This window comes from Aspergillus novofumigatus (assembly GCF_002847465.1).
Source record: "Aspergillus novofumigatus IBT 16806 chromosome Unknown P174scaffold_1, whole genome shotgun sequence".
NCBI lineage: Eukaryota > Fungi > Ascomycota > Eurotiomycetes > Eurotiales > Aspergillaceae > Aspergillus > Aspergillus novofumigatus.
This window is the reverse complement of record NW_020194274.1, coordinates 3,570,219-3,596,754: the sequence shown is the minus strand read 5'-3', so window position 1 is coordinate 3,596,754 and position 26,536 is coordinate 3,570,219. Positions and strand designations below refer to the sequence as shown.

General features: G+C 52.0%; 8 protein-coding genes across 8 annotated transcripts; 6 read left to right on the top strand and 2 right to left on the bottom strand.

Annotated features, from left to right (window-relative positions):
* Positions 1-117: 117 nt before the first annotated feature.
* On the top strand, positions 118-750 carry P174DRAFT_427362 (mitochondrial fission 1 protein; the record flags this gene model as incomplete). The annotated part of the gene is made up of 4 exons (XM_024825428.1): positions 118-136; positions 202-220; positions 276-369; positions 418-750. 4 exons carry the CDS (start codon positions 118-120, stop codon positions 748-750), a joined length of 465 nt encoding a protein of 154 aa, XP_024687733.1.
* A 628-nt stretch (positions 751-1,378) lies between these two features.
* P174DRAFT_363410 (putative RING finger domain protein) lies at positions 1,379-2,919 on the top strand (the record flags this gene model as incomplete). The annotated part of the gene is made up of 4 exons (XM_024821919.1): positions 1,379-1,504; positions 1,562-2,100; positions 2,157-2,585; positions 2,637-2,919. 4 exons carry the CDS (start codon positions 1,379-1,381, stop codon positions 2,917-2,919), a joined length of 1,377 nt encoding a protein of 458 aa, XP_024687732.1.
* Positions 2,920-3,370: 451 nt separating this feature from the next.
* Positions 3,371-5,626, top strand: P174DRAFT_437581 (amidohydrolase). Its single transcript, XM_024826335.1, has 4 exons — positions 3,371-3,623; positions 3,712-3,848; positions 3,869-4,140; positions 4,182-5,626. Exons 1-4 carry the CDS (start codon positions 3,415-3,417, stop codon positions 5,133-5,135), a joined length of 1,572 nt encoding a protein of 523 aa, XP_024687731.1. The 5' UTR covers positions 3,371-3,414; the 3' UTR covers positions 5,136-5,626.
* On the bottom strand, positions 5,202-6,582 carry P174DRAFT_416833 (putative aminotransferase family protein (LolT); the record flags this gene model as incomplete). The annotated part of the gene is made up of 3 exons (XM_024824540.1): positions 5,202-5,883; positions 5,939-6,530; positions 6,576-6,582. 3 exons carry the CDS (start codon positions 6,580-6,582, stop codon positions 5,202-5,204), a joined length of 1,281 nt encoding a protein of 426 aa, XP_024687730.1.
* Positions 6,583-6,981: 399 nt separating this feature from the next.
* P174DRAFT_437579 (GYF domain-containing protein) lies at positions 6,982-12,510 on the bottom strand. Its single transcript, XM_024826334.1, has 7 exons — positions 12,426-12,510; positions 12,049-12,334; positions 11,475-11,904; positions 10,741-11,384; positions 9,888-10,708; positions 7,590-9,833; positions 6,982-7,537 (listed from the first exon to the last, which is right to left on the bottom strand). The coding sequence occupies exons 2-7, from the start codon at positions 12,144-12,146 to the stop codon at positions 7,230-7,232; spliced, it is 4,545 nt and encodes a 1,514-aa protein (XP_024687729.1). The 5' UTR covers positions 12,147-12,334; positions 12,426-12,510; the 3' UTR covers positions 6,982-7,229.
* Positions 12,511-13,114: 604 nt separating this feature from the next.
* On the top strand, positions 13,115-14,414 carry P174DRAFT_437578 (uncharacterized protein). The gene has a single exon (XM_024826333.1). The coding sequence runs from the start codon at positions 13,542-13,544 to the stop codon at positions 14,328-14,330; it is 789 nt and encodes a 262-aa protein (XP_024687728.1). The 5' UTR covers positions 13,115-13,541; the 3' UTR covers positions 14,331-14,414.
* Positions 14,415-14,736: 322 nt separating this feature from the next.
* P174DRAFT_400181 (putative alcohol dehydrogenase) lies at positions 14,737-16,166 on the top strand. Its single transcript, XM_024823892.1, has 2 exons — positions 14,737-15,691; positions 15,742-16,166. Exons 1-2 carry the CDS (start codon positions 14,891-14,893, stop codon positions 16,036-16,038), a joined length of 1,098 nt encoding a protein of 365 aa, XP_024687727.1. The 5' UTR covers positions 14,737-14,890; the 3' UTR covers positions 16,039-16,166.
* Positions 16,167-16,363: 197 nt separating this feature from the next.
* Positions 16,364-17,742, top strand: P174DRAFT_416829 (uncharacterized protein; the record flags this gene model as incomplete). The annotated part of the gene is made up of 4 exons (XM_024824539.1): positions 16,364-16,462; positions 16,516-16,884; positions 16,938-17,064; positions 17,498-17,742. 4 exons carry the CDS (start codon positions 16,364-16,366, stop codon positions 17,740-17,742), a joined length of 840 nt encoding a protein of 279 aa, XP_024687726.1.
* Between the last annotated feature and the right edge of the window lie 8,794 nt (positions 17,743-26,536).

Here is a 26,536-nt window from a genome sequence, read left to right as displayed (position 1 = left end):
CTTCACTTAGTCACAGACAATCACTCGGTTGAGGTTTCTAATCTGCTTTTATAGCAATATACCCAGTGTCTTTACCATAACCCGGTCTAACACTCTCACGAATATCACTACCCTACGATGGGATCCAACCTACCATGTATGTTTTGTCCAGGCTGCAATCATTTTGCGGGAGTATATCAAACTGACCACCTTGCTTCCTAGATGCTGCGGACGCTGAAAGGTTAGCATTATCCGGCTCTCGAACGCTATGCCCTCGCTAAATTACGTGATTCCAGTCCGTTGAAACCAGCAGAGCTCCAAGTCTTGCGGGCCCAGTACGAGAAGGAGGGCGACTATGTTGGAATCCAGACGAAATTCAACTACGCATGGGTATGTCGGCTACTATTTCTGTTTCTGGTCGACCGACTGACAAGATAGGGCTTGATCAAATCCCACGCTCGGGCGGATCAACAAGAGGGCGTCCGTCTCCTATCAGAAATCTTCCGCGCATCCCCAGAGCGACGACGTGAATGTCTCTACTACTTGGCTTTGGGAAACTACAAGCTCGGAAACTACGGTGAAGCCCGGCGATACAATGATCTGCTCCTGGAAAAGGAGCCGGGGAACCTGCAAGCCGCCAGCCTCGGCTCGCTGATCGATGACAAGGTCTCCAAAGAGGGTCTGATGGGCATCGCGATTGTGGGTGGCCTGGCTCTGGCGGCCGGAGTAGTAGGCGGTCTTATCTTCAAGGGTGCCGCAAAGAGACGATGAACGGAGTTGGCTCTTGGTTTTGAAAGTCGTGTATATATCATGGTTCTCTTACTCTTTTGTCCGGGCTTTATTTAGCATATGAGGCGTTTGTCTGTTGTTTGAGCGCAGGACCACTGGGATATTTTTAATCCTTCGAGAGATGCTGGATGAATTTTGTGTACAGTGCTGTCTGTTGTCTGTGTTGGTACCTGAATCCAATGCAATAATCAAGTGTCTAGAGTGTGGCTGGCTGGGGGACTGAGAGGCTGTTAGTCCGCCACTCGGTGAATCAGCAGTCAACGTCATCCGCCGCCGGACATCGGCCTGTTTGTTCGTCTGACGTGCTCCACTTACTCTGCTTCCTTGGCCTCGTCTATTGCATTCCTTTGCATTCATTTGCTCTTCTTTTATCTTTGCATAAGGTCATTCTCATGGAGATAATGCATAGCTTCACCTGGTGAAGGAAAACAACACCCTGCTGTCAATATGTTTCTGGATGATTCAGAGATCCTAAGGAATAAGACACGCGAGCTTCCAACTGTCTGACCTGCCGGTACTCTTTCATCTTTTCTACCTCTAGGTACTTACATAGTTACTTCATCGGATCCTTCTCAACATCTGTTAGACTTTTCTTCCTTCTCATAACGTCATGGACAACGTTGCTATGGCTAATGCGGGGGACCGCATGTTCTGTCATGCATGTGGTGGAGTTTGGCTGAAAAACGCTGCTAATGGGTTGGACTGTCCTCACTGCCAGTCCGATTTTACAGAGATTGTGCGCACCTCGGTCACTTGCTCTCTGTCTCGAACCTTTGCTAATCGTCGATATCAGATTGAAATCCCGCCTGATACAGAAGACCCCTCCTCTCGACCCACGAATGACTCCCCACCCCGCGAAGAGAGTAATCAACCCAACGTCAATCCTTGGGCCGATCATAACCCCTGGGCAAATGAAGAGGACTATGGAGGTGACGACAACGCGTGGCGGCCAGGTTTCTCACGTCGTACATACAGGTCCCCCGATGGCCGGTTTACTTTCACAACTACTACCACCACTTTAGGTGGTGGCGGCTTCCACATTGGCCGATCTATGGACCAAAGGCAAATGCCCATAGACCCGTTGATGCCGGTGGTGCGCAGCTTGGATACTATTTTCCATGGGTTGGCCGACACCTACCGGCATGGCCAGAATCAGAATCAGAATCAAAACCAAAACCAAAATCGGAACGCCACAGGTCAGGGAAATGAGACAGACGCCGACGAGCATCGTGCGCGGAGCGAGTCACCCGAATTCCGTGCAACTGGCAGGCTATTTGCGCGAGATGCGGATGGTCCGCAGCCGATGGCACCACCTTTGGGCACCCTAGGCGAGTATGTAGCCATTTTCCTTGTAGTCGTTTATTGTCCATGGCTGACTTGCTTGATAGTATCCTCGAACTGTTTCGCGCCGACTTTGGGGGCGGTATGGCAGGTGGAGGAGTGCGTGTGATGACTGGTCCGAATCCACTGGCCATGCTCTCGACTCTGCTCAACTTCGACCGACACGGAGATGCGGTGTACTCGCAGGAGGAACTGGACCGGGTTATTTCGCAGTTGATCGACCAGAATATTAATCGAACTGGGGCTCCCCCGGCTCCGCAAAGCGCTATTCAGGCCCTGCCGAAGAAAAAAGTCGATGAGGAGATGCTAGGCAGCGATGGCAAAGCAGAGTGCTCGATTTGCATGGAGCAAGTCGAATTAGGCACGGAGGTCACTGTCTTGCATTGCAAACACTGGTTTCATTATCCCTGCATTGAAGCCTGGTTAAGCCAACATAACACATGTCCGCATTGTCGCAGGGGGATTGATATTCCACAGTAAGTATTTTTTCAAAGGGTGGTCAAATAGTGATACTGACCGATTCACAGAGCTGAAGGAACCAGGCAGGATCCTGTTGTCATTAACGACAGTCCTGAACCTCCATCTCCCGAGCGCCGTCGTAGTAGTGGTCCAGCTCAGCATAGCGGACAGGCCCCTCCCACATGGGGGGAACATCCGTCGTGGAACACTTCAGAATCAAACGAGCAACATCGAGGTCAGTCCAGTCACAACGAAGGTAACGAACATAATCAAGGACAATTCGGTCACAATGAAGGTAGCGGCAGCGGAGGGTTTACCGGGTGGGTTAGGAGTCATTTTGGGGGCAGCTAATCGCTCTTCATGGAAGCATCCAGCATCCGACTTTGGGTTGATCAGTCCTTTATAGGCTACGGTTTCCTAGTTACATTGCGTCTGACTGGTGATGATTTTCCTTATTCTTATCCTGGGCTTGATTAGCATGAGCATGGATGGAATGAGCCCATGCATTGATGTAAATACCGAAACCAGCATTGGGGAATATATCCTCAGCACCATCCGATACCACCAGAGTGTCTAGTGTCAGCAGCGACTCCAGCATCAGTCTCATTCAATCCCGATCTATCATTTGACTGAACACAGTAGTGAACTGAACAATTCAACCCTTTGAATTAGGTTTGTTCATGGATTATTCTCCACTACACGAAGCTCCACTGTCCCCGCCCCCGCCACGCCTTGTGAAAGACATAGCCTGGACATAGCTCCTAGTAGACTGTATATACGAGTGATTTTCCTTCCACATATCTTTTTTCCATGCATTGACATTATCCCCATCGTCCAAAATACAATATGAAAACTGTCTTCACCAATGGCCTTATCGTCCGAGGCAACGGGAGCTCGCAATCTGAGCCCGTCCTGGGCTGCATGGTCGTCGAAGACGACAAGATCGCATACATAGGCGCTGAGAACGACGAGCCCGTCGCACAGGCAACACAAGCTCCAGGCGTCGAGATTGTAGACTTGCAAAGGCGAACCGTTATCCCAGGGTTTATTGATGGGTATGTCTGCCCCAATTCATCTTCTATAAGAATGCTACACTACGCTACGGCTGTGCTTCGCTCCGCTCCGCAACTAACAAATGATAAGACACATGCACCTCCTCCTCTTCGGCGCGGGGCTCTCCAAAATCGACCTCGGACACTGCAAATCCCTCTCCGACATCCGCGCGACCATCAAGGCCGCCGCCGCACAGCGCCCGCACGCCCCCGTCTCTTCTGCAGCGGGTGGATGCACTCCATGACAGACGGCCAAGCGCTAGCCAGCATGCTCGACGATCTCGACCCGCGGCCCATCTTCATCGACTCCAAGGACCTGCACAGCGCGTGGTGCAACACCGCCGCGCTGCGCGAGCTCGGCGTCGCGGACACGCCCGACCCAGCGGGCGGGATCATCCACCGCGGAGAAGATGGCACGCCGAGCGGGTTACTCTCCGAGGCGGCGGCGGTGAATATCGTGTGGCCGCATGTGGCGCGGGTCGCGACGGCGGAGGAGAAGATGGGGTTTGTGCGGAGTGCGGTGCGCGCGTACAATGCGGCGGGGTATACGGGGTGGTGGAGATGGCGACGGACGAGAACGTGTGGGGGACGATGCTGGCGCTGCGACAGACAGAAAATGCGGTGTCGCTGCGGCTGGCGGCGCATTGGATCATTACCCCCGCGGCGACGGTGGACGAGTGTCTGGCGCAGGTGGACCGCGCGATCGAGCTGCATGCGGTGTACAATGCGACCTCGTCGCCGGATTTCCGCATCGCGGGGATCAAGGTCATTTGCGATGGGGTGGTGGATGCGTGCACGGCGGCGCTGCTGCAGCCGTATGCTGCGCAGGCTGCTGGTGATGGGCAGGTGAACTGCGAGCCGCTGTGGCCGGCCGACATGCTGCGGGCCGTAGTGGCCAAGGCGGACGCAGCGGGCCTGCAATGCGCGCTGCATGCGATTGGCGACGCGACGGTGCGGCTGGCGATTGACACGCTGGCGGCGGTGGGCACGCCCGGCCGGCGCCATCGCATCGAGCACCTGGAGCTGACGGCGCCCGAGGACGCGGCGCGGCTGGGCCAGCTGGGGATCACGGCCTCGGTGCAGCCAGTACATGCGGACCCGGCGATCCTGCGGGCGTGGCCGCGACTGCTGGGCGAGGAGCGGTGCGCGCGCGCATTTGCATATGCCGAGTTTGCGGCCCATCGTGCGCCGCTGGCGATTGGGACGGACTCGCCGACGGCGCCGCATCTGCCGCTGAGGAATCTGTATACGGCGACGACGCGGCGGTCGGCGCGGGAGCCGGAGTCACCCGTAGCGGTAAACCCGCAGTTCAAGCTGTCGCTGCTGCAGGCGGTTTCGGCGGCGACGGCCGGGTCGGCGTACTCGTGCTTTGCGGATGGGTTCACGGGGAGTCTGGAGGTCGGGAAGAAGGCGGATTTTGCGGTTGTGGAGATGGAGTGGGAGGCCGAGAAGCTGCTCGAGGCGTCGGTGTGCGAGACATACTTTGATGGACGGAGGGTGTACAGCCGTTCCTAGGCAGTTGCTGACACAAGCAGTTCATGTAGATATATACCTAAAAGCCCCATATATACACGTAGGATATCACAACTTTGGCTCGGCAAACTTCTTCACCAGCTTGTTGCATAGCTCGCTCAGCACACCCGCAACCCACTCGAAATCGCTCTTCTCCAGGTAAACCTGCGCACTCAGCCGGGTCCACAGCCAGCCCCCATGCGCAAACACAGGCACAAAGGTCCCATAGTCCCGCGCCAACGCCTTCTGTATCTCCCCAGCAACCTCCGCGACCTGCGCAGCCTGCAGCGTCAATCGAGCCGAGGCCTTCTTCGGGTCCTCTTCACCGCCAGACACGGCAAACGGCAGTCGCACCGTCGCCATGGCGCAGCGGCGCAGCTGACTGACCTCTCCGGGCTTCAAGCCGGGCTCCTGCATCACCTCTGTGCCCAGCGCCGCGGCAACAATGTCCCCGGCCTCCAGCGCCAGCTTCTCCAGGTAAGCGTAGATGCGATCCTCGCCGCCGCAGACCTGGGAGCGGAATTTCAGCGCCGCAGGAACACACAGGTACGCCGTGTCGTCGGTGGTTGCGACGAACTCGAAGAGCTCCTCGAAGGCGGACTTGCCCGAGCTGCTGCGCATGAGCGAGGGCGGGTGGCGGGGGAGTCCGGGGATGGGATGAAGCCCCAGGAGGTGGGGAGAGTAGTCCGGATGAGATGTTGGTTGCGAAGGGGACGTAGAGGATGGCGCTGCCCCGGGGGTATACAGCCACCTAATCATATCAATCAATATTAAACAACTCGAGTCAAAAGGTTGAGAAAACTCACTTGTGACAATTCGTCGTAAGGAAATCCGGCTGCAAAGCCCCCAGATCCAGGGGAATCTGCCCGATACCATGCGCCCCGTCCACAACACTCAAGATGCCCTCGGCGCGACACGCCTCGATCAACCGCTCAAACGGGAACCGCACACCAGGCATACTGACGATCGTATCAAACACCGCAACACGAACCTTCAATCCCTCCGCCTTCGCCTTGGCCACGACATCCAGGAACCTCCGCACAAGCTCGTCATGGCTAATGGGGAGCTGGTACTGGACCTTGCGCAGCTGCAGCGGCGTGGTCTCCACCAGCGAGACAAGGGTCTTCTCGACAGCGCCGTAGACGGTGTCAAAATACACCACCACATCGCCCTCCTTGAAAACAAGGTTGCGCAGCACGGTGTTGATGCCCGTCGAGGCATTCTTGACGAACACGCACTCGTTGGTGGGCACATTGAGCAGCGAGGCCACGGCGCGGCGGGCTTCGTCTATCAGTTGGGGCTGGATGTGCCGGATGAACGGGTCCGGACGGGCCTCGACTTGAGATTGGAAGTGTTGCAGTGCAGTCTGCACCGCAATGGGATATGTGCCGAACGAGCCTGTGGGTTGTTAGTCGGGTAGAATTCAGTTTGTTGCGAGGGAACCTGCCATGGTTGAGGTTTTTGAAGTCGGGGTCAAACAAAAAGTGTGATTTTGCCATAGAGGCACCAAAGGGGGCGGGAGCAGACATTTTGTTTAGGAAGAATCCCTATAGTTAGAAGCTTGAGCGAATTGAAAGGAACGGCAGAAACAGCGGAGGACAAGAGAAGATAAACAACTCCGAACGAATACGAGGACTTGGGATGGAGTCAGTCACTCAGAAGGCGCCAGTGAGTCATCCACACCTACGCCCTATTGATAACACGCGATATGATAGTTACAGTAGTACACCGACTCTTCGCAATTACAAATCGATTCGGCTCAATTGATACGATCAGTTACCATGAAGGGTGTATGTGGCAGCACAATCGTGGTACTGCGGATATCATCGGATTTCGAACAACACAACCACCAGATAATCATAATGCGGACACTGTCAATGAGAAACCCTAACAAGTGGCACAGGACGCAATTGGCTCTATTGATACAGATGTATCGACGATTTATTCTAATAGATTACACAAGCAAAAGACAAGCCCAGCTGCGGACAACGCGCATACCCAAATAGGCCGTAGATCTCATATCTACACACCAGAACAACAGGATACTGGTCGATCAAGTATTCTCGACATCACACAGCCCATGTGCAGGTTCATCAATCACCGCTTGCCCTTCTTACGTGGGGCCACCACCTTGAACGCTGCGTTGCTGCTCTCTTCTTCGCGGTGCACATTGGACGACCCCTTCTTGGCCACTTCACTCCATCCGCCTCCGGCAGCATTCTTCTGGTCCGCAAGGGCGCTGGGTGCCACTGGGTCAACAATGCCCTTGTCCGCTAGCTTACGACGGCGAATGAACTCCTCCGCAAATCGCCGACCATCTAGCGTCTGCGAGTTAGCATACACCGAGTCCGAGATGATCTCCGCCTCGGCGGGCAAGAGGAGCAATTGTTGCACGAAGTCATCCACTACATCACATTAGTTGTTTGCTTTCAATGACGCGTAGATTGTATAACTTACCATTGATGTTGCTGTTCAGCCCCTTACCCAAAGACAACTTGGCCCATTTGGTAAACTCCTCCAGAGCGCGGTTGGCGTTTGATGGCGGGGCGCTACCAACGGCCACAGGGCGGGGAGAGGCAACGGGTACGGCCCGGGGCTTCGCGGGCGATGCGGCCAATGGAACATTACCGCTGGAAGCGCGGGGACCAGATGGTGCGGCAGGGGGAGGCTTGGGCTTGCCGCCGGCGCCCACGGTAGTCCAGGCACCGGAGCTGACTGCGGCAACGGGGGCTGTCGCAGGAGCCTTGCTGGCGAGATCTGCATACCGCTTGCCGGTCGAGGAGGTCGCGGGTGGAGAAACAGCTGCGGTCTGAGCAGCCACTGCCGCTGCCGCCAGGCGCTGCTTGCGGGCTTCCTCTTCCTTTTGGATCTGAGCAAGCGTCTTCTTCGCTCCACCAGCTGTGGTAGTGGCTTGACCCTTGTTGCTCCAAACGGAACCGGTGGACGTCGGGGTAGCAGGAGATCCAGCACTGGCCCAGTTAGCGGTGGATGGAAGACCAGGGGCCTGCGCTTGCGCTTGGCTCAAACGCTCCTGCTCGGCAAGGAGTTGGGCACGACGAGCGGCAGCAGCCATCTCTTCCCTCTGAGCAGCATTACGAGCCTCCGCCTCTTGAATCTCCTTCAACGAAGGTCCTTTGGGCACTTCGTTACCCCCTCTGGCCCAAGGCGCGATGGATGTGGTGGGAGCCTCGACAGGAGTCTGTGTCTGGGACCGCGAGTTCGCTGCCAGGGACTCGGCGACATTCTGACGGTTGCGCTGTGCGGCAGGAGCGGGGAGTGGCGATGCAGAAGGCGGAGGAGGCATAGCGGTGTCATCTTTGGTTCCCCACACGGAATCGGCTTGAGATTGCTCATTCTGCTGCTGCTGCTGCTGCTCCTGTTGTTCCTGCTGCTGCTGTCTCTGAGCGGATGCAGCTTTCTGGACTTGTTGAGACAGAGTGAGCGGGGCTTCCTCGCTTGGAGCGGTGCCCTGGTCAACACCAGAGCTGGTACCGGTCTTCTGAGGAGAACCAATGGGTGCGAATTCCTGCTGTTGGGAAGGCTCGGCAGCATGGTGGGAAGGAAGGCCTTCAGCACTTTGCATGCCGAAATCGCCTTCCTGCGCTCTCAGTGCATGAAACTGACGAAGCCGGTCTTCGCGGGCCTGCTGCTCGAAAAGGCTGTCTCCCTGAGCAATGTCAAACTGTTCTTGTTCCTGCTGCAGCCGGGCACGGTCTTGCAACATCGTGGCTACTTGTTGGGAATGAAAGAGATTGTCCGGCTGGCGAGCCGCAAAAGACGACGGGCTACCAAAGGCGAACGGATCTGGGCGACTCATGTTCAAGCGATCAAGGAGAGGCGCAAGCTGATGTGGGCTATTGACCAGATCGGTTCCCACCATCTGCGGCCCCTGCCTCAATGGTGCTGCTGCATCGAAAAAGCCGGCCACAGACTGGGGCGGCTGCTGCTGCATTGGCCCCTGAATCGGAGATGGCTGGAATCCAATGGGCGAAGCAATGCTTCCAAAGCTAGGCTGGCTGTGAAGGCTGTGAGCGCTGGAATGATGCTGAAGTTGAGGGTGGATGCCAGGATGGACGGCGCCTTGCAACTGCATCTGCTTCATCATCGCCTGCTGCTGAGCGAGGTGCTCCTTCTGTCTGGCCATCAAATACTGTTCCTCTTGCTTCCGACGCTCCAGAGCGTTCTGCTGCTCGGCGGTCAAAGTGGTACCAAAACTCGGGAAACTGCCAGGGAAGGGAGGCTGCGCGGTACCGGTGGTGGTTCCGGTCCAAGGAGCACTACCGCTGGGGTCGGGTCCATGAGGAATTCCGATCTGAGGGACGAGGAAAGGTTCTCGTGAGTTCCCAATGCGTCGCACCAGCTGCGCCAATGGTTCAAACTCTGGATCTTCGAGCTTCTTGATCTGCAGATCGGGACTGAAGAAGCCAGCCTTGAACCAGTCGTGCATTTCCAACCCGGTCCATGGTCCTTGAATGTTACCCTGAGGATCACGGTAAATCCAGCGCATTCGGTCGGGCATCACCATGGTCCGTTGTTGAGCAGGAGGCACAGACCCAGCGTTGCTTCCGGACTGACCGGGAGTTTGACCCGGTTGTGGTGCTTCGGAAGCCATAGAGGCCGGAACGGAACCGATCGCAGAGACAGGAGTCTGGGACGTCGAGGTCGTCGTCGGCTGACCAGCTTTGTCTCCCGGTGACACTTCTTCAGAAGAGGGTTAGTGCATGGAAAATTTATATACAGCATAGTTAGACCTACCTTGATGATGAGGACCATCCTCCAAACTGCCTTGTCTGACTTGATCCCCTTGCATTTGCTCCTGCATTGCCGGGGGAAATAGAGAGCCTAGCTTGCTGGAGCGGCCAATGCTGCCGGTACCCGTAATACCAGGGCTGAAGATGCCGCCGCCTCCCAGCGTTGACAGACTAGGCGACTGGAGATCAGCCATCGTGCCGAAGATGGGATCGCCGAACCCGGTAGAGAAGGCGGACCTCTCTCGAGTAGGAGTCCCAACAGCGCCAGAAGACCAAGCCGAAGCGCCTCCAAGAGTTGGAAGACCGCCGAGACCGCCCAGACCAGAAAAGCTGCGGTTGCCCGCGGCACTGGAAGTCTGACTTCGGTCGATAGAAGGCAAATCCATTCCCGACCCTATTCTGCGAATCGAGCCAAATGGGCCGGACGTATCTCGAAGACCGGAGAGACCAGGGTGATGGGTATTTTGAATGTCCGATCCGTCGGTCTCGACATCGTCAGCGTCGATCCGTTCGCCGTGCGGGCTTTGGTAGGGATTGGTGTTCGTGGGGCTAGTAGGCTCCTGGCCTGGGAGCAAGCTCGGCGTGGGGTTGCGAGAATTCTCGTGGCTCTGCATGAGCTCTCTGAAGCCCGGAATACTGGATGTCATTCCAAAGGCGGAGAAGCCCAGCTGGTCCGCGGTTTGAGACGGCGCGCTCGCGTCCTGAGATCCCCCAAGGGCAGCGCTACCACTGCGAGTCTCCTCTGCGAATGGGTTAGTCTCACTGCGGCCAGTGCGCGTCTTGACAGTTTCCCCCAGGGTGACTGCGAGCGTTTCTCCCCCTGTTCTTCGGCCAAACGTTCCAAGTTGCTGAGGGACGGCTTCTCCTTGATGGAGGCTGAAATATCCTCTGAGCTATCCTTGGAGAATAAGCCCTTCAGGCGACTCTCCCCGCGTACACTTCCGAAGCCCGGTTTCTTCTCCGTGGTTGGAGTTTGAGAAGCGCTCGTTCCCAACGAGAAAGCCCCAAAGGCACCCATGGGCGAGAAGCTAGCGCTCTGCGAAGCGGCACCCCATGGAGAGCTTGGTGCCCCGGTCGCAGCAGCCGTAGGATTGGTAGCGCTCCGTTTCAGAGAACCAAACGGAGAGGCCACTTCTCCAGAGCCACCATCACGGGTAGGAGCTTCCTTATCCTTCTGATCCCACTTGGAGGTAGACGTAGTCTCGCGAAAATCGGTTTTGCGGCGCAATAGAGACGCAGGCGGGGTAGAGGTAGACGGCTCGTCGCGGAAGAAACGGGAGCCACCGGTGGTCGGAGACATGGCGTTACTCACAGAATCGCCGGTTTCCCGACGCCTAGGGCCAGGGCGCGCGGAGCTGGGGGAAGAGGTGCTGTAGTTGTTCATGTGGCTCTGAGGATACGAAATGGATGACTTGCGTCCTCCAGTGACAGCACCGGTATTCTCCTTGGTGGCACTAGTTGGGGGAGGCTTGAGCGGGGAGTTGACCGAAGCGGAAAATAACTACACGATTCAGCACGGCACTTTCCAACATGAATCAAAGGGCGATCTTCAGGTGTTCAGAACCAAGGGGCACACAAAGACAAGACCAACCTCTTTCTCATCATCAGTCATATCCACTAAGCCCAGAGGCTCCACCTGCCCGCCGTGATCCCAACAAATCTCAGGTCCCGAGGGATTATCCTTGGAATCCTCTCGCTTTCCCCATGCTCCGTTGGTGGGCGGAGTCTCCACGTGAGGGTTCCAGTCGGCGATAAAGTAATCCGCAACGTTTTTACCGAGAGCACCCGACTCACGCTGAGCTTTGTAGAGACTCAACAGTTGTTCTTTTGAATAACGATTCTCGCCGGCCCCGTTGCGGAGTGCGCTGGATTGATTTGAGGTCATGTGTGAGGGAGTATAAGCACCGACCGTCGGATGCGTAGCAGATGTAGTTTGAGGGATGTCTCGCGCTTGAGGAGGGTTCGTTGCGACTGACGGACGGCGGAAAGTCTGTGTTGCTCCGTTCATGCGAGTTCGAGGCCTGGTAAAGCAAGGGTATCAGTTGTCAAAGAAAGTTTCAGGTTAAGTAAGGACACGTCCGCGGGGAGAGGGATAGAGAAGGAAAGCATATGAATATGTGTTATTGATAGAGAATGCTCAGAGGACATAAGACATGGTTGCATACCATTCTCCACCGGCAGTTCCGTCACCTCTCCTGCTGGAAGCGTCCTGAGTATTGCCAGCAGCGGCCGAAGCAAAACTCGAAGGAAGTGGCGTAGGCATTATGGAAACAATGGCTGACTGATGAAGGTAAATCACCGGTTCAGCGAAGAAGAGGGAGTCAAGTCAAGGCAAAACTCGATCGCGTGAGAGAGTTTGTTCTCAGTGTGTTCTGGTGGCGGATTGGGAAAGTTGAAGGGAACGTTTGCGTGGGAGAACGACGCACGACACGAGAGCAAAAGAGTAGGTAGCTAGAAGAAGACTAGTCGATCAGTAACCGACCGGAGAAGCTGTAACAAGATGTATTGGAGGGCGACAATTGAGGAAGCTGTTGGCACAAACCTTTCTCTTTTTAAAATGAGGGAGACTGTTTATTCCTTGGGGGAAGAGGATAGAGCAACGATGCAGGTCAAGATCAGGAAGATCGAGTAAAGTCAGTCGCAGAGAGAGTCTCAAGGTGGAAGTTCCTGGCTGCTGTGAAAAATGGGCGAGGCGGCGGGCGAATGGCAGGCAGCGCGTGGAATTATCACACGGGTCTTCTCACTGCCTGGGTGTCTGGGGGCTTGGGCTGTTTTCGTTGCCAGCCACTTTTACGCGGTTTTACCATACAGGGCATCCACAAACGCACAAAGAATGGGTACAGCGTTACAGGTACCTTACTTTCCTACCTAAGGTACCTACCTAGGTCAGAAGTATCAAGTCAATTAGAGGATATTGTGAGGAGACGTGTATGTAGGACTAGCATGAGATCATAACTGAGTCGTACATCTATCATACGATATAGATGACTATGATTGATTAGATTTCATCTCAGGAACGTCAGCGTCGAAGCTACTGCTATCTATCCACCAGCCTTGAATCGGCAGGTGATCGGTGTATGGCATGAGTAAACGACTATCCACAGTGCGTGGGCATAACCCTTCCAGACAAACCTATATTGTCCTACTGCCACGTCCATCGCGTCACTGGTGCTGTCGAACGCCGCCTTTAATTACAGTCTGTATGAACGCCTCAAGATGGCTGGACTCCCATGAAGATGCAATATTTCGTTTGTTTGGAACAAAGGGTGGAAGGGCAAGAGATGTTTATGGTGCATAGTATTTATGGTGCATCCTTTTATTCAGACGCAGAAGGGATGCAAGGTATGAAGGCAAGGTGGATGGCATTTACCGGTCATACATCCAACATGCCTCAGCATCACCAACCTCCGCGTCTGATGTTGAAGCCTCAGGCACCGTATCCTCATGACAGAGTCTTTGTCTGGCAGCAATCATCAGTCAATGAGATAGGTCTCTAGGATTTGGAGCTCTGTGTTCGTCTGTTGTCCGTTTGCTGAAAGACTTGTAGCATGACCACCTCCACAATACCGCTGCCGGTCTGGATATATATATATATCTCAGGCATGCTCCTGAGCCAAAGAGCAAATCTCTCCACCACAACACATCGGTATCTTCCAAGATGAAGCAAGACAAGACCTCTATGCCATATGCCTGGTACTGGCACGGCAAACCCCTCCGTACGGGTATTGCACAGGGAGAGAAGATCGGACCCGTCTGTACCGGGTCACATATCCTCCAGACTTCCGACCACTGTACGCCTGATCGACCATGCTGTCCTGCCAATATCCCGGACAGATCATCATGTCCCTGCGGACACGGACATGGGCATGGACATGGTAGCAACGCCGAAAACCACCACTGGATCCCAGAGCAGCCACCGCAGAACCCCAACTCCTGCTCTCCTGGAGTGCAACGACGAAGACATTGCGGTCCGGAAGGCCAACAGGATCAGATCCCTCGCTGCTCCGCCCCGACTTTCACCTGTCAAGGCTGTCCGCACGACACTCCCCGCCCAGAGCCCTGCCCTCTAGACAGATGCTGCATAGCGGAAAACACCTGTCTCCCGGGGGATCCATACTGCCAGACTCCCCAAGACATGGCGTACCCAGCAAGCAGATGTAACTTCTGCTCCAATCCCAAGCCTGAAATGCACTGCGGCGACTCAACGAGAACGAGGAACCAGCATCAGTCCGAACCGGTAAAGTGTCAACAGAGCTTCACTCGGTTCGAGAGCTGTGATCGCTTCGACTGCTGTGAGGATACCTTCTTCAGCAAATGTGAGTATTCGACCGAGGAGTCGATGGAGACGGGTCACGGCCACGGACACGGCCAGGACACCGACTTTGAGACGAGGTCTTATCATCGGCGTCGTCCGTGGGTGAATCATCAGCTACATCGCAAGTATTAGTTTGGATTCCGTTTACCATGATGTCCGCTGTGTTAGTGTGAGATTGAGGGCGATTTGTGAGGTTGGCAAGCAATTTAGAAGATATGCAGGATTCTTCTTAAACACTTAAGTAGTTGGAGTACTCCTGGTAACCCATTGTCGATTGAGCTGAACAACTGTAGGATACGGAATGCTGAGATCTAGCTTTCGTAATTCTATTCCCGGACTCTTATTTCTGCATAGCTATAGCCGTGGTGTTTTGACAAATAAATATTGACTTATCGAACAAAGGTTGTTGAAATTGCATAGCTACTGTGTACTTCTGACTACCATAAAATTGGTAATGCCATGGCGCAGAATAAAGATCATATCATCGCTTGCGACAGCCTCGCCCACACAATCACCACAACTCCGTCCAGCCTCGGTTATCGATAACGACTGTCATCGTCGTCATCCCCGCACGGATTACTGATCATCGATGTGCGTTGGGGTAGAATTTTCAAACCTCAAATTTCCAATTCTCTCTTCCATTGCTGTCACTTATACGTACTGAACTGGCAGACACTCATAATAGCGTCACAATGTCAAAAGCAATCTTCATGTCCCAAGTGGACGGCAGACCCGGCCAAGTCTACTACCCCCTCTCCGTCCAGACATTGCCTTTGCCGACACCCCAGGGGCGCGAGCTCCTGGTAAAAATGACTGCGGCCTCACTCAATCATCGTGATGTTTTCCTGCGGCAACATCTATACCCGGGTGCCACTTTCGATGTTCCCCTCGGCGCAGACGGGGTGGGAGTGGTTGTCGGCGCTGGCCCCGATGTAACAAATCCCGAACGGTGGCAGGGCAGGCGAGTGATTCTGAACCCTGGGACGGGCTGGAACGATTCTCCGGACGGACCGGAAGATCCCAAAGGCTATCGCATCATGGGCGGAACAAAGGTCTACAACAAGGGTACACTGCAGGAATACCTCACCATTGAAGAGTCCGAGGTGGAAGAAGCTCCCGAGCATCTGTCGGATGCGGAAGCCGCTGCGTTGCCATTGACTGGATTGACGGGGTGGAGAGCATTGGTGGTCAAGGCGGGCGAAAGGAATTCTGGCAAAGGCGCGGCTGTCTTGATCACGGGGATTGGCGGTGGCGTTGCGCTGATGGCTCTCCGTTTCGCGGTGGCAAGGGGTGCGGATGTCTATGTGACCAGTTCGAGCGAGGAGAAGATTCAAAAAGCCGTGGCACTAGGCGCCAGAGGTGGTGTGAGCTACAAGGAGGATGGATGGGAGAAGAACCTTTTTGGTATGCTTCCCAGCGGCAAGCGGAACTTTGACGCCATCATCGATGGTGCAGGTGGTGACTCTGTCGAGAAGGCAACCAAGTTGCTCAAGGTATGATTGTTCAACTACGCGTCACCCTGGAGCCCGACTGACTGAGACAGGCTGGTGGTGTCCTCTCCGTTTATGGAATGACCGTGTCCCCCAAGATGCCTTTCCTGATGCAGGCTGTTTTGAAGAACATTGACGTGCGAGGCTCTACCATGGGCTCCCGCAAGGAGTTCAAAGAGATGATTGATTTCGTCAAGGCGAACAAGATCCATCCAGTGATTTCTCGCGTCGTGCAGACCGATCTGGGCGATGTCGAGGGACTTGACAGTTTATTCCAGGACATGAAAGAAGGAAAGCAATTCGGGAAGCTGGTAATCGAGTTCGGAAAGTCTTCAGGAAGCAAGCTATAATCTGGCTTCAGAAGACTTTGACGCACGTCTCTAACTGAATAGACGGGATAAAGTACATAGCTCACGAATGATGATATTAAACTGTGCCTTCCATGTAGTGGGTGGCTCTTGCCTTGGTACCTCCAACACAATTGCAGCACTATAGCTAGCAACAAATCATACAAACCAAGAGTTCATCAGCATCACAAGCTCAGCGTTCAGCGTACATGAGCGACGGACAATCATTCCTTTAACAGCAGCTTATCGTGTTCAGCAGTCTAGTCATTCATTCCTTAACATCTATCACAGTAAGAAGCAAGAGCCACTGAGCGCCGACCGCGTCACCATGAGTCTCAGACTCCGACCATACGAGCCCAGCATGTCCCCCGATCTATCCATCTCCCAATCAACATTGGACCCCGAATCATCTCTCTCCTCAGTCGAGGTGAGTAGAGCCCACACAAACCAGAACCCACAGACTGACGACCTTCTTCGCAGAGATACTCCGCAGCACTGGACGCCCTGAACGCCAGCAACCATAACCTCGAATACAAGCTCGCCAAGATCCAAGCCCGCAATCTGCGCCTCAAGCTTGACCTGATGAGACTCCAACGACACATTACGTCGTTTCATCACGATCTCCTCGCTACCTGGGAAGCCGACATCCTGACGAGCCTTATCGAGGTGGTTTACCAACGGCAAGGTCGGAAACTGCACCGCGGACACGACATCGACCTAAGAAGGCTCGACCGGAAGGCTCTATCGATGATGTATACCATAGCAGCGGGGAGAATCGGCAGGAGGGCGCTTAGGAATTTGTTCGGTCTGTCGCAGCATTATTGGTTAGCGTTGCAGAAGTACGATGAGGTGAGAGGACTCAGATTCGTAGTGTCTGTCTGTTGCTCTGTCTGATTGAGCAGATTGCGCATCTGCGAAGTACGAGTCCTTCTCGTACGGAGGGCACGTTTGCTCGATGGTTGATGACGGAAAGGGAGACGAATCCTAAACGAGCGGGTTTCTGGGCTAGATTGTTTCCTGTTTGTTATGGTAGGACTGTGGAGGAGAGCTCGAAGATGGTGTGAGAATGGTGTTTGGGGACAGGACGACGGAGAGTGTAGCTGATGTGGATGTGTCTTTCCTTTTGATACAGTAGATAGAGAGTATTGCTATGCTTATTTACAGGATTAGTTGGGTTGCTTTTTGAGTCTCAGCTCGATGTCTAAGATGACTCGCCGTCAGGAGTCAGTCAAACCAGATTATGGTGAGCGTGGCCGGGTGGAGGCAAGCTTTTTCTAAGGGACTGTTTCAAGTCAGGCAGTAGGATACTCTGCAGAACTACGACTTGTACATGGTCAAGAGAGTTGTAATAGTATATTCTCAGCAATTCAGAATAGCTTTAACATCATCCATTCCAGAGCCCGAACACCAGCTTCCTCAAAATCATACAAATGCCACTCAGTACATGCTAAAAACCGGAAAGATTATTGCTGGAAACAACCCTGGGACACCACCTTCTACACACGCAAGCCCAGCGACAGAGAATCGACGGACAGCCTGCTGTTCTGGGCAGGCAAATGTGAAACTAGTGCATGGCGGTTGGACCTTGAGAACTCCATCCATTCGCCGATTATGAAATCACCATTCGGTGCCCGCGGAAAGTTGAGGAAGTGGTCCGTGGCTATTGGACTGTGTGGCATGAGCCTGATCCCTGATATGTTATTCTGATGTTACTCTGTCTCAACTGTCTCCTTGAGTAGTTAGTCGCTGGATGATCGGTGTCGTCACTCTGGTGCTGCTCTGGGCTTGTAGTTCAGGCAGTACCTAAGTGGATAGAGTGGGCATTGTAGGTATCTCTATCTCATTGTGCAATGCAGTCAGCAGCACAGAAATTGACCGGTAGATGGGTCATATTGCCGAGATGGCTGGCTGTAATTGTATATCCGGACGGAAATAAACCGAAAAAGTTGATAGAGAATGGTGCTGGATAACCAATCGACAGATGAAGACATGTAGACGAGCCATGGTTGCGATAGCTAATTGTAGTCGGCCACAAACTGGACGTGGTTGAGGCTGGCGTGGAACGCGGGCTTTATTTAGTATACACAACTCAGACATTGTGTCGTTAGCGGCAGGGTGATACTATTCGTAGACACGGAAACCGGTCACCTAAGGCGCGGTAAGCTCTGACTCAGCTACACATGACAGTGCAGCGACATAGTTGGCAGTAGATAGAGCGGACGAGACTATCTTTTTTGATTCTGTTGCTTTTGATGGAGTCTGACTGTGGTTAGAAGTAGATATTGTGTTGTAGTGGTTACTGTGCTGGTTAACCAATGCATTTCTCATCTGGTGGATGTGGTGGGCGCGGCCTGGCCTTGTCTGCCACCGGGCAGCCCGACGCAGCATCTGAGCACAACAATCGTCACTCTTCTCATGAATCAATACCTCTCTATCAGCAAGATGCAAAGAAGGGTCGATTGCGTCTGTAGGAATCTGCAGATTCTCATCCAAGTGAAGTTCCTAAACTCTGACTTGATCGGGCCATCGGTCGACTTCAAAATCCGTTGACCAGACCGGTGACGATAAATATGAAGTCATGCACCTGAAGCAAGGTCTTGTTCTTCTCAGCCATCCCACCGGAGTTATCACCGCACAGCTTTCCTCGGAGTGAGATCGACGGTCGGCTTTGCTTTGGATTTTTGGATGGGTGGCTGTGCACTCGTTGCTAGGAGTCAGTTGAGCGGGAAGGGTGAAACATTTTCTGTTTTCGATTAGGGTTTGGCGAAGATCAGAGACCAGGGCAACCGTGGAAAGGAAACCTTTGGGGGCGATGTTCCTGATTTTGAGATGAGATGAGATGGAAGGAATCCAATCAAAGTCTGGAAAAATAGACAGTCTGATTGCATCAGTATGTGTATGCCAACGTCAGTGTCAACGTCAACGCAACACAATGCAACGCAACGCAACGTGTTGGTTAGACCGTTAAATTAACCAAACGAACCTTGGACGACTGGCGACAAGCCAGGAGTAACCAGACTATTGAGTTTTTGTTCCATTTCCCCTGGCTGTCTATCTGCTCTCCAGATAATTTCCAAGCTTGACTATCATCAGCTGCCATGCTCCTGCATTAGTCTAGATAGTCTACTCCGGACTTGCACCTGCACCAGCAGCACCTGCAGCCAGTCTTCTGGTAAATCCTTGGTTTTCTAACCCGCCCTTGGCACTTGACAGGGTCCTGAGCGCAACTATACTCCATAGTCATGCGCCAATAGTGTAGAACTCTGCAGTAGTCTACACAAGCCGTTGTTATATCTCTAGTTAGTGACTTGGCACAGTAGACTAAACTACACCCGCATTCTGTATCATGATTTATGAGACCGAAGGTAAGGGTCCAATTCCTACCGGCCTCATTTCGGATCGTGGTGATTAGGAGCCGAGGCAAGGATCTGGCGGGGCAATGCGTGCTGGAGATTTCTCTGAAGCCAAAGGATACCTGCGTCGACTCCTGAATGCCCTTTCATCTGTTCAGAACCAGCCAAAATCAATCTTTCAAAATTTGGTAGAGGACAATTCTCCCGAGCAGAATCCCAATCCCACATGGTTGATAGGTACCTCAGTCTTGGCAAAGGAACCTATTCTATCGAAACAGTAACGTTTTCACGTTGTTCGTTAGGGTCCCCTTCGTACTATTAACGGGATGAATAGTTTAAGACTGCCGTTTTAACTTCTTATTGTTGATCAGCAAGTAAGCTCTTTCCTTTGGTCGCACGGTTGAGCTTGATGGTGGTTGTTTCATAGTGCCGATCTGTCGATACTATTCGCCCAGCCCATATTTCTTCAGATGTGTAGACTAGTCTAGTAGTATGTAGTGATGCGAGGCATGAGCTGGGAGCTTTGAACTTTTAGAGCTGCTTGGGCGCCGCAAGGGTTCGCAAGGCTTAACCAGATTAGAGCAGTTAAGCTCTATGTCTATCTTCTACAGTGTAGAGCAGCAGTAGAAGTCAGTTCCTATTAGGTCGCTGGTGTTGCAATGCATAGTATACAAATTAAAGTACTGCTGGATACTGCAGGGATACTGTCAGGGGTTCTTGGATAAGCATCCAAGACTAGATAGCCCCGTACACAGCAATCCATGGAACTCCGTAATCACAATTAGATTTAGGACACCGCACCCACAACATTCCATCGATCATCCGTGCTTCCACAACCAAATCCTGCAACGACGTGGCCTTCAACCTTGTCGGCATTGAAATGGTAGATAAACTGTAAAGAACATCGGAATCAACATTCACCCCGAGTGTCCGACACAAACCAAACCGCTGCTAAAGTTTAGTGCCTGAACCAAGGTTAGAGGTTGATGGATGGACCCAAGGTGCTAGTTATCCAGGCATCCATCATGTGTAGGTATCGAGGAATCATAACTACTCCGTAGAGGAAACGGAGTTCCTCCGAGGATTCGCCGATATATACTTTCTGGTTGGTTTCATGCGAGAAGAAGAAAAAGGTTCAGGGTCGTACCACACTATGACACCATGAATTGGAAACTAGGGTCTTCCAGAGCGCCTAGGTACAAGAGCCGATCGTCAACAGCATCACTCAGTAATAAAGCCGACGGGATTCGGTAGATTCGACTGCATTTTTTGGGGCGGCCGTATTCGTATTTTTTTCTTTTTAAGGTTCCTATAGCCTATGCTACCCTACAGAGTAGAGAGTACCTGCTATCTAGAAGGTCCCAGTGACCCAAGCTCGTCTGTCATGGAGTACATATAGATTGAGGATACGAGGATAACCAGCCTTATGAATAAGGTAAATAGCTATCCCGGATGCCAGGAATAGGATCCTGTAAGCTTCTACGGAGTAGTAGGAAATTCCGCTCTGCAATCCTTACCCGTCTCTCTGTCTCGGCCATGGCCCTGAGCCGAACATACACCGGCTCCGAGAATTCTCGAGGATTGTCAATTGTCGTGCACGGAGAAATAGGTACCCGCCTTCAAGCTTGAGAGCTTGAGAGACAAGAATATCCGGACTACGGAGTACTCCGTATCTCTCGGCAGGATAATTCTGAAAGGACCTCGCTGATCAATGATCATAGTACTTGGGGCCGAGGCCCCACTTCAGTCGCCGAAGTACTCATACGTAGTACTTCGGTGCGAAAGCGATAGTTAGCCCTAACAAATAACAATAATCTACCGAGTCCGTAAATAATTACCACGTTGACCTCGGTGAAGCCGTGAAGGAGCAGCGGTCAAGTCTCTTCCGTGCTTCAGCTAGCCTTTGAGATTGGACGGCGCCGATTCCTGGTACTAGTACTAGTACTATTCGTAATCGCTGATCAACCACTTTTTGCTCTAGCGATATTTGGTGAATGGTGCGGCGGTGGATGCTTCGAAATAGGTTCTAGCAATTTGCTGCTTGTGGTGTTAGACTGTCCAACTAACTTTCCCGCCCAGTTCAGTTATTTTCCGTGAGGGACAGAGGGAACACCCGGACAAGAAAGGACTCTGGGGCAGGAGACTGGCAAGGTCCGAAGGTTGGAAGATCATTGGCGATCTGCGGTTCCTAAAATCTTTCTTTTTTTTTTTTTTTTTTTTTTTCCGCCCCATTCCCTTCCCGTCTCTCCCAGTGCCAGGACTCCCAGGTCTATCACTCTAGCAAGGGTCGATCTCACGAGGGGGTTCATCTCATGGTGACTTCAACGTTTCGGAGTTCCCTGGAAGAGAACCAGATCTCCCGAAGTTCCGTGCACCATTTGCCAGTAGCCTACTTACCTCTTTGTTTACAGGTATATGGCCATACCAGTATTAATGCGTCAGCCACTGTATCAGCTTCTATCAAGGACTCCTGCCACTGCTGAGTAACGTCATACATGATCCATCCCTTCCTTGACTTTTGACTTGCATCCTTGAGCAGGAAAAGACAATTTTTCATGGTCGCGTTTTGCTGTCAAAGTGTCGACTTCGAGTATGCTTCCCGTACAAAGATAGACAGAGGCTTAGTCAATAAGGTAACAGTGCAGAGTTGCTCTCGACTGCTCCCATCGTGCCACTTCGGACGATTGTTAGCAAATCATTGTCGAAGCCATCCGTCTTTGAAAGGGGACAGGTTTGACCTGGGAGGCCCTGGTCGGTGGGGTGATCCACCCCAGCCCTTGCTGTCCAATAGGAAGCATTAATCCTTGCATAGTCGGAAAACCCATGCAAGGTTTGCTATGTTTAGCAGCTGGTTAGATCGCCCGCTACATCCGCGTTTTTCCCGATCTGGTACCTACACTTCCTCCATCTGGTCAAGTGAGGTCATTAGATGACTTAGCACAGAAGTATGACCATTATTGAGCTGAGCGGTGACCGCTATCTATGATGTAGAGAGGTACTGCAACAGCGGTAGATATTACAGTCCCTCAGAGTTGGTAGTAAGACTCATTCAGGTCTTTTTACCCGTGCCACCTTGCGGGCTATGATCGAATAGGCCCGTCCCTGTATGCAGTTGTCCCAAAATAACTGCTCGTACGCAGCTGGTTTCCACGCGTAGGATGCAGGGAGCCAACTGATGAGAAGGAACAAACTGACCACCTTTGCATGTGCAGAACAACCCAAATATGAGCCATGTGAGTTATCATCCTGACTGGTCCTGACAATGCACGCTCGTGTTCAAACCTCATGGCATGGGCCGACTTTGGCAAAAGATAAATAAACTTTGGCAGAAACCAGCACCTCAGTGGAAGATATTATTAGGTCATAAGACGGCGCTCGCTTGCCAAATCCCATGACACAACGCATCTGGCCTGCGGAGAGTGATAGTGTAGTGTCGCTGCTGTCATGAGTTCGAGTTTGGTATGTCTTTTTTTGTTCTTTGAATCCAACCTTAGAACCATCATATTCATGATGCAGATGTCCAGTGGGGCGGATATCCTTATACAATAATGTTAAGATTGCTGTCATCACTCAAAGTCACCTTTTGCAAAAGACCGAACTCCATTCCGCGAAAGTGTAGAACGGCACGACCGTTGCTCCATCCAAGAGGTCAGGACCCTAGGGCTTGCTTGTTAGGTAGGAAGTGTACGGAGTAGGTGTATCAGATTGTACCCAGAGGGCCAGGAAACATAGAAATGATTTGTCAAGTCCATCCATGAATCGCATTAGTCCCCATCTGTCAGCGCCATGCGCTTTTTATCTCAAGCCGCCTAAGTACGGAAGGATGCCCAATTAGGCAAGGACAGCGTCCGGAGTCCCGTTTGAGGGGTCCAAAATAAGAAATCGCTGGCAAGAAGGGTGCCAACCGGGTACCGGGGCAGATGATATCAATTCTTGATATGGGTAACTTGGTACCGAGCCAGAGAAAAGGTGGAGACCCTTTCACATACGGTCCATACCGCCGATACTAGTGAAGTAATAATAGCCTAATAATATACTGCGGACTTTGGGTGCTCGATCGAAGTCAAACCACGGTGTAAGCACCGGTATTACTCCGTGGTTCGGGAGAATTGCCTTACACAAGGAGTCTACCCTACCTGGAGATCAGGAATATGGAAATCGGGTTGGTTTGGCCTCAAGGATTTCGGTAAAGATCTCCAGAGTGTTGATCTTATTGGATCAACAACGTGCAGACGAATTGGGTTATTCTTCAACCACGAGGCCGAAGGAAGAGGTCGAGACCAGAGTCATTGAAAACAGTTCAGGAAAGCAAAGAAGAGGCGGTGCAGTCACCAGATACTACCTTACCCTGCCTTAGTTAGGTCCTTAGTGGGAACTACCTAGTCGTACTAGCTACGGAGCTGTCTTTTCCTAAACGGTGCTGGCCATTCAGGCAGACTCTTTTTCTTTTTTTTTACTTTTCCTACTGTATTGGTGGATACTAGCTCTACCCTCCTAACCTCGGGCGGTAGCGGCAGAGAACAAAAAGAACCCGCAAAACAACTCCACCCAGCATCATCGATTTATCCAGCAGTATCCGTATTCCTGTTACTCCCAACGTCTCTCGGATTCCTTAGCCATCTTGGTATTGTTAGAATCTATGTTGACTTAATTGGAGGAGCAAGTGCTACCTAAGTATCAAGTAGGTATAGAATACAGTAATTCTACAGTCTTTAACACCAACCACGCATTCCCTCCTTCCCCCACCGTCCTTCTGCAGCCTTCTTGAATCGACCCCATGCTTCCTGGGAGCATCCACCCTTACCAGGCGGCGGCATGGACCGATTAAACGGTGGCTTTCCCCAATGGCCCAAAGCTACCTACAGTGTACGTTTTTCCTTTGCCAGGGCTCATTACTCAGTGGCTACTTCATCCTCTTATGCTTGCATGTCACAAATAGATGTGAGTTGAAAGTAATAGGAACTGTAATTATTCATCCCTACATCTGTACAAGCTGCAGACAGATGAAGGACTCAAGTACTCGGTCCTCCTGGTCTAATGATTCATCATCATTATGTTATAGCTTTCTGCTCGCCTATTTTCGCAACGTTCTACTAACTTCCGACCTATACTGCGTAGATTAATATTAATATTGGTTTTCAATATCCTTTTTACCTAACAGCTCAAGCTAACTCGTTCCAGAAAGAACACCTCCACTTATTTCCTCTCTCAAGTCTTTAATAGAGTGCTAAAACAAGGAAAGATTGATACTGGTTAGGAACGAAAATAGGAAACCTGGGTCTCCCGTTCTGTTTCTGTATGGCTCTCCGAATCAGCGGTCACTATGGGGTTTACGGTGGTAATGGTAGAAGATGTTATTATTATCGTCATATTGATTATTATCAGCATTACCTTATTATTATTAGAATCTGCTGTTATTATTATTGAGTGGAAGCATTAACGGGTCACTGTTCAGCTGGAGGTGGACTCCATAACCCAGTCCAGGGATCCGATGAACAGAACAAAAGAGCTTTCGGCCAACCAGCCATTAAGTTAGGCTGTCTTCGGAATACGCTCCGTATAATTATTGTGATTGGGTAATAGAATAGACTGGAGCCGGATATCATGCTCACACGAGTTAACTTAAGTCGCCTCGCGTAAGAAAAAAACAAATAACGGGGGTAAAAAAAGGAATCATGCTGCTGGGGAAAGGAATTCGTGGTACGTAGTATTCAGGACCCTTTGTACCGCAAATGCTAGGTACTAACTTAAGGTACCTTGCTAAAGAAGACCACTTACTGCTTCGAGTGCTAGATAGGTACCTAGTAGGGCATCCACCCACTTCCAGCACCACCAGCAAACCGTACTTTGCAGGACCGTTAGGACGAAAAAAAGATCTAGTGATGAAGACTAGATAAAAAAGCTACTCCATATCTATCTACTAGTCTATTCCTTTAGATAAGTTCCTTGACACCGGTGCGTTGTGCATCCCCGCCACACTGCCCTAGCAAGTACTCTCAGTCACCATCCCATCAATCAGGCCGTCTAGGCTACCTACTACGCTTCTTACCACCACAGCCTCGGTCTTAAAAAAAGGAAGGGGGGAAGAAAATCAAGAGAAAGCAAATAATCCTATATCTCTCGTCATCTCGTACTCCTACTTCTACCTCTCTTACCTCTTCTTCCATCTATCTATCCTACCTTCCCCTCCCCCTCCACATCTTCCTGAGATGGCAGCTTGAGGAATTTCGATTCTTCTTACTTTCGCTTTATTACATTCGCTCATCACGTTCGCCATCACGCTCGCTTGTTATTTGCGCAAGGTTATTACGACGTTCGCTATATTTGTTGGCTGAAGAGAGAGATAAGAAGAAAACGACATTGGTGGATCGATTTATTCAATATTCAATATACCCTATAATAGTTAATCGCATCGTTCGCGAGTATCTCGCCCTCGTTGATTGTCGACCACCTTCCCCTCCATCTGGGCCCGAATCGGCTTTATTGCACCTACTAGGGAAATTCAAGGGAGGATCAAACCAATATTGACGGACCATTATTACCATCTCTTCCGCTTGAACTTCATACCAGTCCCCGTGCGTTTGTTCGGTCTCGATTCGCAGTTGACTGTAGAAACGACTTCCCCCTCCGCAAAGCCGTTTGCCTAGAGATCATCTGGTTACTCTTTTGGACTTGATCTCCTTTCCAGCAATATCATCCCTTTCGGCTTCATCTGCGCGTTGAAATCAATATCAAAGTGGGACTCACCCTGTCCTAATTTCCTGTCCGCAGCAACGTCGTTCAGGAGGTGGTGGTGATTCTGGACCCTACTCGTCTTGGATAGGTGTCTCGGTTGAAAGAACCACTTCTTTCCGAAAAATCAGAGATTATCTCAAACCTGCGCCCCTTTTGGGAAGCGAGAGAGTCTCTTGGAAGTGACGGGAACTCGTTAATTTGACAAGGTTAGCCCTCCCCTCTTCCCCTTCGCCACTGCGCTGCCGGATGCCTTGCATCAAAATCAGTCCCCTTTCGTGTCCCCTTTTGCCTTCCTCTACTCCTTGCTTTATCCAGGTCGTGCTTCTGGTGCACCAGGCCATTAGGAAAATTAGGAGTCGTGTTAATTCAGCATGCGCTTGTCATAATTTCCCCGTGAACCTTGTGTGTTTGTT